At 43.2% G+C, this 16087-nt stretch overlaps 2 protein-coding genes across 3 annotated transcripts; both read right to left on the bottom strand.

The window, feature by feature from the left end:
* Nucleotides 1-3535: 3535 nt before the first annotated feature.
* Nucleotides 3536-7451, bottom strand: LOC112227919 (C-C chemokine receptor type 9-like). Its single transcript, XM_024392922.2, has 3 exons — nt 7294-7451; nt 7030-7076; nt 3536-5151 (listed from the first exon to the last, which is right to left on the bottom strand). Exons 2-3 carry the CDS (start codon nt 7069-7071, stop codon nt 4090-4092), a joined length of 1104 nt encoding a protein of 367 aa, XP_024248690.1. The 5' UTR covers nt 7072-7076; nt 7294-7451; the 3' UTR covers nt 3536-4089.
* A 1733-nt stretch (nt 7452-9184) lies between these two features.
* Nucleotides 9185-14254, bottom strand: LOC112227554 (keratin, type II cytoskeletal 68 kDa, component IA-like). 2 transcript variants are annotated; one of them, XR_006080265.1, is made up of 3 exons: nt 12901-14254; nt 10591-10799; nt 9185-9651 (listed from the first exon to the last, which is right to left on the bottom strand). XR_006080265.1 is itself a non-coding variant. In XM_024392357.2 (2 exons), exons 1-2 carry the CDS (start codon nt 12901-12903, stop codon nt 10578-10580), a joined length of 225 nt encoding a protein of 74 aa, XP_024248125.1. In that variant the 5' UTR covers nt 12904-14254; the 3' UTR covers nt 9687-10577. The 2 variants fall into 2 exon arrangements, 1 of the variants encoding a protein (XP_024248125.1); XM_024392357.2 differs by lacking the exon at nt 9185-9651 and having other exon boundaries at nt 9687-10799.
* Between the last annotated feature and the right edge of the window lie 1833 nt (nt 14255-16087).

The raw sequence follows: 16087 nt of genomic DNA, 5'->3' as shown, positions 1-16087 counted from the left end.
GCAAGACAATACAGAGGTTAGTGCGTATGGCCCAGTACATCACAGGGGCCAAGCTTTCTGCCATCCAGGACCTCTATACCAGGTGGTGTCAGAGGAAGGCCCTAAAAATTGTCAGACTCCAGCCCCTCTATTCATAGACTGTTCTCTCAGCTAGCCAAGTCTAGGTCCATAAGGCTTCTTAACACATTCTACCCCCAAGCCATAAGACTTCTGAACAGCTAATCAAATGGCTACCCAGACTATTTACATTGTCCCCCCTTTTACGCTGCTGCTACTCTCTGTGTATTATCAATGCATAGTCACTTTAACTCTACCTACATCTACATATTATCTAAATTATCTAAATAAATCTCAACTAGCCGGTGCCCCCGCACTTTGACTCTGTACCGGTACCCCCGTGTATATAACCTCACCACTGTTTATTACTGCTGCTCTTTATAATTTTGTAAATTATTTTTACAAAATGTAATCTATTTTTTACTTGACACTTATTTTTCTTAAAACTGCATTGTAAGGTCTACTACACCTGTTGTAATCAGCACATGTGACAAAAAACTTTAAAAAAATGTTTTTAATCTAGTTTAGTTGAACGCACAGACTGCAAGTCGCTCTGCATAAGAGTGTCTGTCTGCTGAATCACCAAATGTAAACGTAAATCTAAAAACAAACATTTGCGAAGCATGTTGGGTGTTATTCTAATGAGTTCTGCTCCCAGACAATTACACATTTGGTCCAGTCCGGACCAGACCAAATCTGAACAAATCATAGAAGTCAAGTCTATGTTTCACAAGTTTGAACAGTACGGCACAGTTTAGTACAGTAGAGTACATTATAGTACGGTACAGTACAGCATAATTTTATTCAGTAGAGTACAGTTTAGTTCAGTAGAATACATTAGAATAAAGTAGGGTACAATACAGTAAATTATACTGTGCTGTACTCTACTGTCCTATACTTGTTTTTACCTTACTTTACTGTACTCTACTGTCCTATACTTGTTTTTACCTTACTTTACTGTACTCTTCTGTGCTCTACTTTATTGTAATATACTGTACTATAATGTACTTTATTGTACTCTTCTGTGCTCTACTTTATTGTAATATACTGTACTATAATGTACTTTATTGTACTCTGCTGTGCTCTACTGTGCTGTCCATGCGTGTGAAACTTCTATGATTGGGCATAGATGTCTATGATTGGTTCAGAATCAATCATAGGCGCCAATGTTTGGACCAAATAAAGGCCGGTCCTGACCAAATCCGTTTGGGCCACTTCAAGGTAACCAAATCTGAACCAAACAAACCAAATCAGACCAAATCTGAACCAAACAAACCAAATCTGAACCAAACAAAGACATCTAGGACCAAAAATCAACATCCGTGGAAGTTGAAATCAAGGCTGGTCCGGACGGAACCAAAAAAAGACATCAGTGTCTGTCTGTGTTCACTGGGTACCCAGTGCAAGATTGACTGATCTACAAATCCTTGCATCATAAATAACTACTCAATATTATTTGTAGGTCAGTCAATTAGATTGGAAGTAGGTGTTTCAGTGAAGGAAGGCCCGCCCCTGCAGGAAATTGGAAGTGGGGTGACTGGTCATTGGTGGAAAGTCAGTCAGGAGAGTGTGGGAAATGCTATACATGACCTTTTTACAAAGTAACAACTTAAGGTAACTCATTACCATTTCAAGGCCACATCCACATGGATGGCAGTTAAATAAAGTGAAGTAAGGCACTTTGGAGTAGGTGGAGCAGAAGCTGAGAGAAAACTGTTACTTGGCTGGTCTCCCTATGGAGGCCTAGCTGTCTGTAGTGTAGCTTTTGTACAGGGATCTAGTGTCTGTAGTATTGCAGTAGTACTATACAAGGATACAGGAAGCCAGTTGACTGATGGCTTCCTGTCGTGCAATGAGCAGACAAAACAAAAGAGACATGAAAGTGTGCGTCTGTGGTCTCACCTGAATTGAACAGGTACAGGGGTGCATGGCCGACCTCACTAACCTCAAAAACGTACCATGCTTTTTTTCTACCCTCAGTCTGAGGCATAGTGAGCTTCAAGCAGAGCAGCTTGTCAAGTGAGTAAACGATGAAAAGTTTCTCATCACAAATTTGTTGACCTTCCTAGCCCTCATGAAAAACGTCTATATCTAATCGAGAATCCACCTTTGCAGCGCAACTTAACTATCTCATCGTTACATGAAAAACACACGCACTGCCTGCCACGCTCAGTTGTCATTTTAAAATGTAAATGCATGTTTTAGCTTGGTCTGGTAAATGGAACGCCATGGCATGCCTCTGTCAACCCCAGCTTCAGTCAATCTCAGTCTATTTGCTATTCAGTCTGATTTCAGACTTATGCTTTGATAGCGGGGGTTTGAGTGCATCCGAGTTATGAAACAGATTATTGCAACGGGCAGACAGCCTACAGTAAAGCTCACAATGCTTCACCATCTCACCGTCTCCAATTGCACTGAGGAGTGAAGAGATAAGAGGGCTTTGCCAGCAACTGCCCTCCATTACTGACCTTTTGATGTTCCCATGTTTTCAGTAGCATGGCCAACTGTAGAAAAACACTCCCGAAAGTGTCTGCCTGTATCAGATCAGACGGGGTGTCTGTGTCTATACTGCCTATGACTGGTTCGCGTTGTGACGATCTCATGCCTCTTTTCAACCTGTTGGGTTTGAGAATATCGGCTCAATAATGAGTGCAGAGACACACCACGTGTATGTATTTATGTCATCTACAGTATGCTGGTAATCTTCAAAGACAAGTATTTTGATGCTACAAATGGTGACTAAAACCAAAGCAAGTGGAATGTGTAAAATTGCAATTAGATTAATTGCAATTAGATTTCAAACTCAAATTCAGGTCAACAACAAGCAGTGGAGAGGTGTTTTTCAGTATACTTCACGGCATGCCATTTTCACCCTCTGCCACAGACTTTCACCTCACAATGTGAGCGAAGCCTGGAGCCGAGGCTACTTTCACCCTGTCTGAACCAATGGTGCTGACTCAACGGTTTTCAGAGGTGAATGAGTAAACATTTCTCATACCAGTATGAATGAGGTGGGCAAACTTCACCACTAACTTTGAAAATGCCTAGTCATACCCATACCAACATGGGGTACAACTGCTTTTCAATGGGGAAACAGATTGTCAATTGTGCTTGCTCAGCGAACTAAGAGCAAGTCATAGGCTGTAGTCATAGTGAAAGCGTTGTGGACGCAACAAGCCGCACTTAGTCTGTTTCCCCACCACAGAACGTACGTTACACCATTGAAAACAGTGCGCCGTATTCTCACACCAAGTGAAAAATAAGAAGTGAACGTCGCTCGTGTCTCAAAACGGTAGCATTTATTCATGTGGCCTTTGCGCTGCCTATTTCAATCGTATTGACCTTCATCAAAGAGAGTGTGTGTGAGTCTCATTATTGTGACACATTTTGAAGAAAGGACTAAGTGAGGTATTCTAACTGGTGTTGGTTTTCAAGATAATGATTTGACTGTTCTCACTTTGACAAACAACAGAGGACAATCATTTTATTTCAGTTTTAATGGGTACCTTTCACAATTATAATGCCAACCATTTTGCAGCAGCACCTACTCTACAAATACAGAAAACAGTAACACAGTCAAGGTAACAATACTCATTGACACAATTTATATACAGTAATGTACACTTTTATACAAGGACCTAGAGAACTGTATGCTTTGGATGTATTGTATGTTGACTGTCTGCACAGGGTATATGTAAACAACAATGAATTTCTATACTGGCAAAATACCAATGTAATCAGGATGCAGCTGGGTTTGTCGCCCTGGAAATGTGCGGTCCTTAGCAGCCTATGATATCATATGGAAGTAATGATAAAGTCAGAGGCAATCCCAGGGGGCTGAAGCCTAACTTTGAGACCCCTGGTATTAACCTTTACACGTTTCAATGTATGGATGTCAATGAGAAATTTGAAATACGCACACAGATCTTTAGCTAGGATTCAACCCAACAGTATGGTCTGAGGTGATGTTTAATGTGTGGGTAGGTGTGGTAACGCCAAGATGGGGGGGGGAGTGGTCTCAGGGAGGCGGGGTTACAAGGAGAGGGCAGGGGTGGTCTCGGTGTCGGACATGACGGAGGGGCGTTTGGGGACGGCCTGCATCTTATTGAGGCCTCTCTGGTTCAGGCCACAGGTGTACTGCCTCAGCAGCCTCAGCAGATCCTTCCGGAAGCGAACGCCAATGAACACATACAGGAAGGGATTAATGCAAGCATGGGTGTATGCAAGGCTCTTCGCAATCTGTCCGGCGACATCGAAATGGCCCGATATGGCACAGTCCTTGATGGTGGTGTTGGCGGCCTGCGTGGCATCAACCACGAGTAGCCCGTTGTACGGTAGCTGGGAGAGGACAAACACAGCCACCACGGCGAAGATGACTCTCAGTGCCTTGTGCTTCTCAAAGCTTTTGGCTTGCAGGAGGGTGCGAATGATGACCGAGTAGCATAGAACCATGACCAGCAGAGGCAGGCAGAAGCCCACACAGACCTGCAGAGCCAGCACCAGGATCTTGGTGCGGTTGAAGAGGTTGTTGGGGTAGACCAGGACACAGAAGGAATTGCCCCTGTGGTCAGGCTTCACCTGGGCGAAAATGAACTCGGGCAGAGCCAGGAGGCTTGAGATGATCCAGACAGCCAAGCAGACCAGCTTGCTGACAAACAGCCTCTTGTTCTTCAGGTTGTGAGCCTTGGTGACCTGGACGATTGCCACATAGCGGTCCACACTGATACAGGTGAGCAACAGCATGCTGCTGAAGAAGTTGATTTTGTAGACGGCCGAGAGGATCTTACAGAGGCCCAGGCCAAACACCCAGCCCCTGGTGGCATCAGCAGCCCAGAAGGGCAGTGTACCCAGGAAGAGGAGATCAGCCACAGCCAGGTTGAGTAGGTACACGTCTGTCATAGTCTTGAGGCGGTGGCGTACCGTGGTAAAGATGAAGACCACCATCAGGTTGCCCACGGCGCCCAGGGAGAAGATGAGCCAGTACAGAGGGGGTTCGTAGAGACCCCGGAACTCCCTCACCCAGGACTTATCACACATTCCCCCTGGGGTCTCAGTATAGCCTCCCTCATAGTCCTCTGTGTAATCTCCAGATCCCTGTAATACAAACAAGCATTCTGAGACTTTTACTTTGAATTTGTGCAACAGGTGTCCTTAATCATTTATTTTGTCACGGTGTCTTTCATAACGGTTTAAGACCAACAGATTTAAATGTAGTTTGAGCATTTTTGTTTCATGACTTCCTGTCTGCAATGGTTGACTAGCTAGCTGCCTGTTCCCTAAAACCGTCTGCCTACACTACAGTGTTTCATAACATAGTGCATTTAGCGGAGCACAAGCATGGTGACATCAAGACCTGGTGGTAGTGACGTTCTGCCTAAAGCCAATGCTGCTGTGGTTGCTCTCAGAAGCAGGTGTTGTGTCTCACTGTCTCTCAACAGGAGAAACCACACCGCTGCACCACTTCCTTCTGTGTGAGATGGGGTGGCTTAACGCTCCAGGGGGGTTACAGAGAGGGGCTCAGGTTCACGATGCACGTCAACGACACTGCGCTTGTTGTCGCCTCCGACACAGATCTAGGAAGGAGATAAATATGGGGGGGGGGCAGTTCTTTTGTGCGCACCGTAGATATTTGATGCTGATGTTTGCGTGTGTGTTAGAAATGTTTGCTACAAGAGTTCTTGTACACTTGCACGAACACAGACTACAAAACATTGCTACAAACATCATAAACAACCCTTCCAGTCTGATCCAAATCCTGATCTGAATCTTGGCTACTAAAAGTGGTGAGTTGAAAATAAAATGTTTTTCCTCTCCGACCACATTAATGTTGATGTGAAACTTTATGTGGTCTTTGTATGGGAGTTCAAAAAGACAAACACTAGATCAGGGGTCTCCGGCCTTTTCTGACATGAGAGCTACTTAAAGAAAAAAATTATGAAACTGGTCACGTGCAACTAATTTTTTCTAGCTTTCAAATAGGCACGTCTTTCTCTTCTCCCCTAAAACTCTTCCCCACATCCTACTGTAGAAGAGAAAGTAGTGCACTGTTTTCTGCCAATATACCTGGTAAAGTAATAGTTAATAAACAACTCTAGGGGACCCTATAAATGCTGAGGTTCTTTTTTTCTCTCAAATTCTGTTTTATATATTATGTTATTTTCTGGTTTAGATTTGTTTGTTTTTCACTCTCAATTACAATTGTTCATATAGAAACAACACAATTGGATGTTCTGAGTCCATGTCAATGGTTAAATCACAGCAGAATACTTTTTTTTTTTGTTGATCTGGAAGAAAACTAACAGATTTAGATTTTGTTGTTGTTGTTGAATTCTCCTCTAATTGTGCATCTAGCCAGTGAAGAATGTGCCGGTCTAGTGATGGTTCTGTACTGCTGCTGCTCATTTCATGGCAGAGTTTGCAAATAATAGATACACATGACATACTTACTCCGGGTACACTTCTGCCAGCTAAGCCTACTTTGCAGTTAACATTTTAATTGTGACGGTTTTGGTGAAACAATTTCCGTCAACCCACAAGACGTTAATCACATGGTTACACGCAGAGTGGTAGACAAACGTGTGCACCACATACACAAGCAATATTCCTGGAAATGAATTGGCAGATATTGTGTTAGGTTTGGCTTTTTAAGCCAATAGTGGCTACCCATGGGGTAGGATGTCAACGTTGTGTTGATTAGATAGTAGTGTAACTGGGAGCTTTCGGTGTCTGATAGGTGTGAGATTTAATGACCGTTTGAGGTGGAACACTTCTAAATTGCAGGTACCTTCAGAATTGTTTGGCGAGCTACTCATGGGCAGGCTGTTGGAGATCTTTGCACTAGATACTCTTGGCTACAATTAAACACATTTGGATTGAATCCATTCTCTGCTGATTTGATGTTGCTCTCTAACTCATTTTATAGCATGGCTTTATAGTTGTAAATACAAGCAATTAGATAGAGATAATACTTACTGTTTCAGACGTTGGAAATATTGTGAATGATGGCGACTCCATTTTGCCTGTCAGAAGAAGGAAAAAAAAAATGTATAGTTTAGTCCCCAAAAAACCTAATGTGATAATTTTTTTTGTTTACTGCATACATACACTTCCGAACTTGACCATGTCATAATTTATCACCGTCAAATGTTTACAGAGTACTTTCCAGTACTATGAAAGAACATCCCACATTAAACTCACAAAAAAGTTGATAACAAAGACAATGTTACAAGAACGTACCCCGTCTGTGATGAGTGCTACGAGCCAACTAGAGAACAATGCTTTCCTCAAGCCCTTGACGAATATTGCTACACGTCTCATCGTCACCCGCTTTTATGGTTTTGCCTTAACTACAATGGAGACTGCTGTGGAGGCTGCTGAGGGGAGGACGGCTCATAATAATGTCTGGAATGGAGTCAGTGGAATGGATTCAAAGATGTGGTTGATAGCATTCCATTGACTCCATTCCAGCCATTACCATGAGCTGTCCTCCCCTCAGCAGCCTCCACTGGCTACACTGTGAGTATTAAACTGAGATACTGCGTTTCATTTTAGGGAACCTCCCTGGCACTCGTGTCTGTCGGCATGCTAGTGATTACTTGCATTTGTTCTACGAGACACCAACTTAGACAGAAACGAATAGCATTGCATGCAGGTGTTATTAGTCATATCTGCTCTACACATTGGGTCTCACGTCTATTGTCTCTTTCTGCTGTTACAATTCTCCCATTCATCCCTTCAAAAACACGTCATCGACCTTCATGTCATGCCACATTTTACACAACACCGTATTCTAAGTTAAGCACTTAGTGCCTGGGAGAAGTGAAATGGAGAACCTTGGTAGTAGGTGTAAGATAACACTAGTATGGGGAGGGGAGGTTCATGGTGGGCTGTTGTGACAGCATTATCACAGTGAACACACATTTGCACGGTGTAGAGGGTTTTCTAAGACAAGACAAAGGATCTGTATGTCACAGGACTCACGATGATCTGGTCAGGTGTTCCCCATATGAAACTACATCGGAGAAACACTCATGTTTTTACTATTGTGGGGAAGAAGCAGACTCTGTAGAAAAGGAAGTGCAACTACTATGAGCAGACATTGTGCAGGGCAAGGAGAAGTTAAAGAAATGTAAGCAAAGTAAACCACATGTGTTATCCCCAAGAATCACGGAATCAAAAGTACCTTGCATTCCTGGACTTGTTTACAACACGGATAAATGAAAATGAACAATCGGTATTGATAGTTTTGATTGAATTCATTTTAATATATAATTGTGTTTTTATCGGCCTGAGTTCCAGGTTCCAGCAAGTTTGACAAAACTTGATATTGTCTTTAATATATATATATGTAGATTTTTTTGTTGATATTGTCTTGATATCAACTTTATGAGTTTCCAAAGTGACTATGTTATGATAGAGACATAAAGGGAGAGGGAAGCCTGCATGGTTGTGTGTTTCCTCTGAGCAGGTGTAAGGAAGAGTCTTCTCTAACCTTCTGAGTTTCGAACCATCTTTAGGCACTGAGTACAACAGAGATCAGAGCAAGCCATTGTGCCATCCTCAGAGGTTTCGCTACCCAAGCTGATTTAGCAGTTTCCGTCCAAGACTGAGGACCCAGAGATGAGAGAGGTTGAGAGTAGATACCAGTCTCTTCTTCTGTCATTTTCAGTTTGCGTTTCTCGGTTTGGACCACAAAGAGGTGAAGTGAAACAACCATGGCCTGTTAGCCGGGTTAAGGGTACATTAGGGTGCCTATGAGAACACACTCCTGAAGAAAGTGACAGACGGAGAGGTGTTGGTGGTGACATCAGTACCAATTGACACACATGATGGCAAAGCAGCATTACTGTAGCTCTGATGTGCATGGTAGGTGCTTTAACACCTGTGCAGGACAAAGACAGACCTCTCTGTCGCACACACGCAATGCTCGAAAACACACACTGATCCTGAAATATGGCAAACCCAGTCCCCAAATGATCTTGCGCTTCTTGCATAAATTACTCAAATCCCACAGAATACACAGAAGGAAAATCCATAACTAAATGTTGTCTGCACTATGGACATTCTTACAAACATCTTATGATTCACTACAATACAATAATAACCACAACAAAATCCAATATGATGAAGCAAAGTTTATTGGGCAAAGGTCATGTAAGGTCATATTGGGTCACCACGCTGTGATAGTGAGGTCTGACCGAGGACTCGGGCTCTGCATCAGATGCATTAGTAGTGGTCTCAGAGTAGAGAGAAGGCAGTGTTAGTTCCAACAACATCTCTGAAATTCTGTCTAAGACTTAGAAGGACTGATTTATTATGTAATAGGCCTATGCTATGTACATAACATGATGTGGTTGATGGTGAAACTGAGAGCACAAATGCTTTGTGAAGTCCCCTGCGGATAAGGGCAACTCCAACAGATAATCTGAGTGCTTGAGACTGATTCACGGCACTTGGAATGACCCTCCTAAACCACATGGTCCAGTATCATTGGTCTGCTAACACATTGGCTCTGTCTGGTCAAATGATAAGGTTATAGAAACTTGCCCGTGACCACTTCTTCTTTGGTCTTAATCTCAATGACCTCATCTGTCACTGTAACAAGAATTAGAGAACATGAATCAGTACAAACAGTCTTTAATGACATTTAGCTTTTTTTAATCTAAGATAGAATTTATCAAGAAAGAGTGTCACTCTTCCTAAGACGAATGACACAACACAGTGATGCATGGAGAAGAAAGGTTAAATAGTTATTATCTGGTTTCAATGGTGTGGATATGTGACATCTATGATTTACCTAGTCATTAAGTTACTCATATCCTCAGACTGCATTATGGCAGTTTGGGCAAATGCCAGATGGGCTGGTCCATCTTTAAGCCAGTGGGTCTGCATACATTTTTATTTTATTTTACAGAATGATCATTATTTGGCCAGTAATGTGGGCCTTTAGGGGGGGAAATGGGCTGATTGTAGAGCTCTCAAGGGGGGGAAATTATTTCTGGTCCCAGTCCTTCCCTGAAAGAGACTATAGACGCCTGGTGGTCTTCATACTGTTTTCTCACCAGTGTAAGTGTAGGAAGTCTTTGTGAAAGACATACTCTCTGCAAATACCCTGAAAGAGAGGTCCAAAACAGGTAACTATTTAATTTTTCAATGATATTGAATGATGCAAGACATTTACTGATTTGCTCAGAACTGACTATTTGATCTTTAACTAAACTCTTTCTTCATCACTGTAGTGAGCTCTGCCAGAACTCCAGATTTGGAGGAGGGGCTCCTGATGTGGGAGGAGGGGCTGGGTGAGATGGACATGTAGAGAGGGGAGGAGCCATAGGACTGGACGGGGAAGCTAGAAGGACAGCCAACTGGTTATTGCCTCACTGACACTGGTGGATGATGTGGATAATATGAGGTCCTATCCATATCCTTATTAACCAGTGTCGATTGGAAATAAAGTATTCATTCAATTGAATTGAATGAGAGCTCTGAGCCCGCAATCATAAGGCAAAACTGATTACAGATCAGCACTCTAACCTAAGGTCATCCCAGTTCAGAAGTGTCCGGTAGGTGGTGATCTCAGCGTCCAGGACCAGCTGGACATCCAGGAGCTCCTGGTAGCTGAGGATTTGCTTGTGCAGGTCCACCTTAGCCACATCGATGGCCTCCTCCAGGCCCCTGATCTGGTTCTGGTACTCCGCCACGCCCCCACTGGACTGGGCAAAGCTAAGCTCCAGGGACATGTTCTTCGGAGAGAAGGGAGGAGGATCTGTTAACTAACTAGCTAGCTCATGTTAGAACATATGTGGCATTGTTTAACTGGGACAACATAACCACCGTCAGTCACCCTGTTATCAAAAGTGTATCTTTCAAAATAAAAGTGCCAGTCAATGTAACCCATTTCCCATAAGCAGGACCTCACTTAAAATTTCTAAAGAAACACACAAAGCAGCAGACTGATTTTGAGGTAAAAAGAAAACAATCCTGTTGGTGCCTTGGCAAACCCCATTTAGTCTGTCTATCTACTGGAAGGCACACAACTGCAGTGAATGGATACACCACTGATGTCTTCTGGAAAGCAGTATTGCTGTTTGTGCCTAAGCTCAGCAGTGGGGGAGTTTGGCAATGCGAAACACCATAGCAACCACTTCCTGTGTGACTGTTAGCACTGATTTATATCAAACTCTGATACTCATCAGCTGCATCACAGCACTGTCACAGCATCACTGACTTACAGAACCAGTCAAAGGTTTGGACAAACCTACTCATTACAGGTGTATTTTCTACATTGTAGAATAATAATGAAGACATCAAAACTATGAAATAACACATATGGAATCATGTAGTAACCAAAAAAGTGTTAAACAAATCAAAATATATTTTATATTTAAGATTATACAAAGTAGCCACCCTTTGCCTTGATGCCCATTTTGCACACTCATTGCATTCTCTCAACCAGCTTCATGAGGTAGTCACCTGGAATTAATTTCAATTAATAAGTATTTCCTTTCCTTCTTAATGCGTTTGAACCTATCAGTTGTGTTGTGACAAGGTAGGGGTGTTAAAAGACCAAATCCATATTATGGCAAGAACCACTCAAATAAGCAAAGAGAAATGACAGTTCATCATCACTTTAAGACATGTCAGTCAATCTGGAAAATTTCAAGAACTTTGAAAGTTTATTCAAGTGCAGTTGCAAAAACCATCAAGCGCTATGGTGAAACTGGCTCTCATGAGGACCGCCACAGGAAAGGAAGACCCAGTTACCTCTGCTGCAGAAGTTCATTAGAGTTACCAGCCTCAGAAATTGCAGCCCAAATAAATGCTTCACAGAGTTCAAGTAACAGACATATCTCAACAGTCTCAACAGCAACTGTTCAGAGACTGCGTGAATCAGGCATTCATGGTCAAAATGCTGCTGAAACCCCTACTAAAGGACACCAATAAGAAGAAGAGACTTGCTTGGGCCAAGGAACATGAGCAATGGACATTAGACCGGTGAAAATCTGTCCTTTGGTCTGATGAGTCCAAAAATGAGATTTTTGGTTCCAACCGCCATGTCGTTGTGAAACGCAGAGTATGTGAACGGATGATCTCCGCATGTGTGGTTCCCACCGTGAAGCATGGAGGAGGAGGTGTGATGGTGTGGGGGTGCTTTGCTGGTGACAATGTCAGTGATTTATTTAGAATTCAAGGCACACTTAACCAACATGGCTACCACAGCATTTTGCAGCGATACGCCATACCATCTGGGTTGCGCTTAGTGGGACTATCATTTGTTTTTCAACAGGACAATGACTCAACACACCTCCAGGCTGGGTAAGTGCTATTTGAACAAGAAGAAGCGTGATGGAGTGCTGCATTAGATGGCCTGGCCTCCACAATCACCCGACCTCAACCCAGTTGAGATGGTTTGGGATGAGTTGGATTCATGACCATTGGAAAAGCCTTTCAGGTGAAGCCGGTTGAGAGAATTCCAAGAGTGTACAAAGCTGTCATCAAGGCAAAGGGTGGCTACTTTGAAGAATCTAAAATCTAAGCAAATATTTTGATTTGTTTAACACTCTCTTGGTTACTACAGGATTCCATGTGTTATTTCATAGTTTTGATGTCTTCACTATTATTCCACAATGTAGAAAATAGTTTTAAAAAAATAAAGAAAAACCCTTTAATGAGTAGATGTGTCCAAACTTTTGACTGGTACTGTACATACATGGTTTCGTTTCACTATGACTATAGTTATCTCTCTAAGGCCAGTGAAAAGTTCTATTCACATACGAGATGGTATTGGTACAATAGATTGAAATGGTGTAATCACAAACACACAGTGTGTTAGACCCGACTCACCATATTGACCAGACTCTGCAGCTCCAGACTGAGGGCCTGCAGTTCTTTCCTGGAGGCAGAGATCTCTGCCTTGGAGGTGGTGAGGGCCTCAGAGCTGGTGGCATTGGCAGCCTAGACCGCATCCAACTGCAGGCAGAGTGAGCAGCACGAGGCCATTAGCTACTGTCTCATACACACTTTGATAACATCATTCAGTGTATTCTTTACATGAGCTGCAGGATTCTTGATGTGAGTCACTTTCAGAGTGAAAGATGCATGTAGATGTTTGCATGAGAGCGGCAGAGTGGGTGTCTTGTGTGTAAGTATGCATGTATGTACATCTATATCTGTCTGCATGTCAGTTCTTTTAATAAAACATCAATCAACAACAACAAAATGTCTGGCAGTTGTTTGTTTCTTCCCCTGCTTTAAGGAAGTTGGGTTCCCTGAATCTTTTGTCTGCACCAAAGACACCACTAACTTGGGGTTAACCCACGGCAAACTGCTCTGCAGCTTGGTGAGTTTCACTCAAAACAGGAGGAGAGTAACGGTTGGCAGGTCACCACACCATCACACCATTTTCCGTCCCAAAGGGCACCCTATTACCTATAGGTTTTAGTGTTATAATGGGGACACAAGCTTGTGGTGTCTGTGACAGTTTCAGCTCTAAGAAGATCAACAGATCAAGCCAAAGTGTTCCTCCCCCTTGTTCCTGCAGGCCAAAATGTAATGCCCTTTGAGTAGCTTCTAGGCCTTTTCTGAGTGAAAAGACAACAGTATAACTAGTTGTTCAGTAACTAGTTGTTCGGAGTGATCTACTTTTCAGACTCTGTAAACCATGCGCTAGTTATTTCATTACATAGATTAAGGGATTTATACTTTGTGTCGTTCCCCAAAAACATAGCATCCTCATGTCCAAATATTTTCTAAGTAGGCCTATCTCATTCACCATGAGACATCCAGCCATTTCTACTGACCCCTATTGGGCAGAGAGTATATTGTACATTCACAGGAGTGGCTTTAAAATAAGTAGCAAATATAATTCATATTGTTTAGAAAATCGAAATGGTATTACAATAATAAAATGTCATTTACATTTAGTAGGCCTAATGCTGTCGATTTGCATTTTGTAGTTTGAGTAAGCTGTACCTTGATTTTGTAGTAGGCATCTTCCTAGGCAGCCCACGAGTAGGCAGCCCACGAGAGGACCGGGGCCAGTAAGGGCCCCGCAGCAGCTCCCGCTGCATCCAGAAATACACCCGCTCATAGCCCTCCTAATGCCATGGTGCGTCCCATAGAGAAGGCAGCACTGCCACCACCACCACCACCCATACTCAGGCCCATCCCAGCCCTGTAGCCTCCTCCTTCCCCAACACCTAGGCCTGCTTCACCCCCCATCCCCATCCCAGCCCCGTATCCTCCTCCACCCTCAAGACCTAGTCCTGCATTCCCTATCCCCATGCCTCCACTTAACCCCAGCTGTGCTCCCGCCCCCAGCCCCATTCCATAGCAGAGAGCCAGGGCCATCCCTCCCCCACCCAGGCCTCCAGAGAAGCCTGAAGCCCCCACGACAACCTCCTTCCCCAGACAGCGTGGAGGACCCCATAGAGAGAGCCATTGGCATGGTCTTCAGATAATGATAGGCTCGGTGGATGGTACCGCAGGAGCTGCAAAAGTGAGCTATGGATGAATATCCAGGATTTATATATAAAGCTCAGGAGGCCAGCCCCACCCAGTGGTGTATATATAAATTGTGGAATGTCAAGGTGTTTAGTCACCCAAGGGCTACTGAATGAAGATGGGTTAGGCGTTTGTATTGCATGTGTTGCTCTAACATTCCAATTACTTTGATGGTTGTACCTCTGACACAGTACATGCTATAGGGCTATTTCACGCCAGCTTAGCCCAAATGTTTGGGGGGGTATCCCAGATCGTTCTGGCAAATTCTCACATAGAAACTCCATTGAGAGGGTGTTTGACATGCTTTTTACATTTGCATCACAAACCATTTTTTGAGAGAATCGTGTTTAAAGCGGCCACATTGTGACGGCCCTGAATTATTCTGAACCGTCTCAGTGCAGCTCCTTCCAATAGGGCGCTTTCCCTTTAATTCCCAATTAAATAGCCAGCATCAGCTGCGCAAAAGGGGGGTTGTGATGGAGACGTGAATGAGGATGTGTTCAACCGTCAGTGCCGAAGCTTCTCTATTCCGTTTGTTTTGTTGCCGTTAAACGTGTGTTTTGTAGCCTAAGAGAGTTTACCCAGGATCGGATCCACTCTTTGCGTCCATGGACTACACCTCTCCGTTCTTCGTGGCCTTTCTCCGCTGGAGATCTATTGGCGGATTGGATTGTCTGACTGACCGACTGACTACCACCTTTTTGTATACGGTATTTCATTTGTTTTGATGCGATGTATACTTTGATTTATGTAGTTAGTTGTAGTTGAGGACTTAGTAAGAGTTGATACGCTTTAAAGTTCTGTGGTAAAATAATTGTATGTTTAATACTGGGTTTACGCTACACGGAATGAACGGACAAACATTGCGTGACAAAAGTCACTTGAGTTCACTGAACTCCTTTACCGGGCTGGACTCTTTTTAGGCCCGAGGTACAGGACATTTCTGGAGGAACCAGAACTCATTGTGATATTATTATATGTGTGTAATCATTGTTGTTGCTAATACAACCCACGCAAAAGAATATAGTTGTTTTTGAAGTTCTTTCCAATGTTTTAAGGGTTTATGAAAAGTTTATTTCCATCCTGACTTTTACATAAGTCCTTTGTATTGGTGTAGACTTGACGGACCAGATGGGACTCATTCCCACCCAAACTAAAAGGAGAAACCAATGTTTTCTCTGGTAGGCACAACCTACCTGGCACCCCTATAAATAATAACCTCAAGTCAAAACCGTTACATAAAAAATGGCACCCCAGATGGGACAGCTCAACATTGAGAACTAACCAAAGCAAATCTTTTGTGTGGAATTAAAACAATGGATTCACCCCAAGATAATGTGCTCATCCATGTCATACCTGTCAATGGGAATACACAGGGCCATTCTGACCATCAAGCTGACAATACAAATCTTATGGTGAATGGAGATAATGGAGTTGATTTGGGCCAGAGCCCTGGGAATCTGAATGCTCTGTCTGGACCACAGGCCACAGGAGGTCTAACCAGTTACTCACTTATTGACATGGATCT

This window comes from Oncorhynchus tshawytscha, linkage group LG29, assembly GCF_018296145.1.
Source record: "Oncorhynchus tshawytscha isolate Ot180627B linkage group LG29, Otsh_v2.0, whole genome shotgun sequence".
Taxonomy (NCBI): Eukaryota; Metazoa; Chordata; class Actinopteri; order Salmoniformes; family Salmonidae; genus Oncorhynchus; species Oncorhynchus tshawytscha.
Note: the sequence above shows the minus strand (reverse complement) of the source record. Positions and strands in the feature narration are given on the sequence as shown.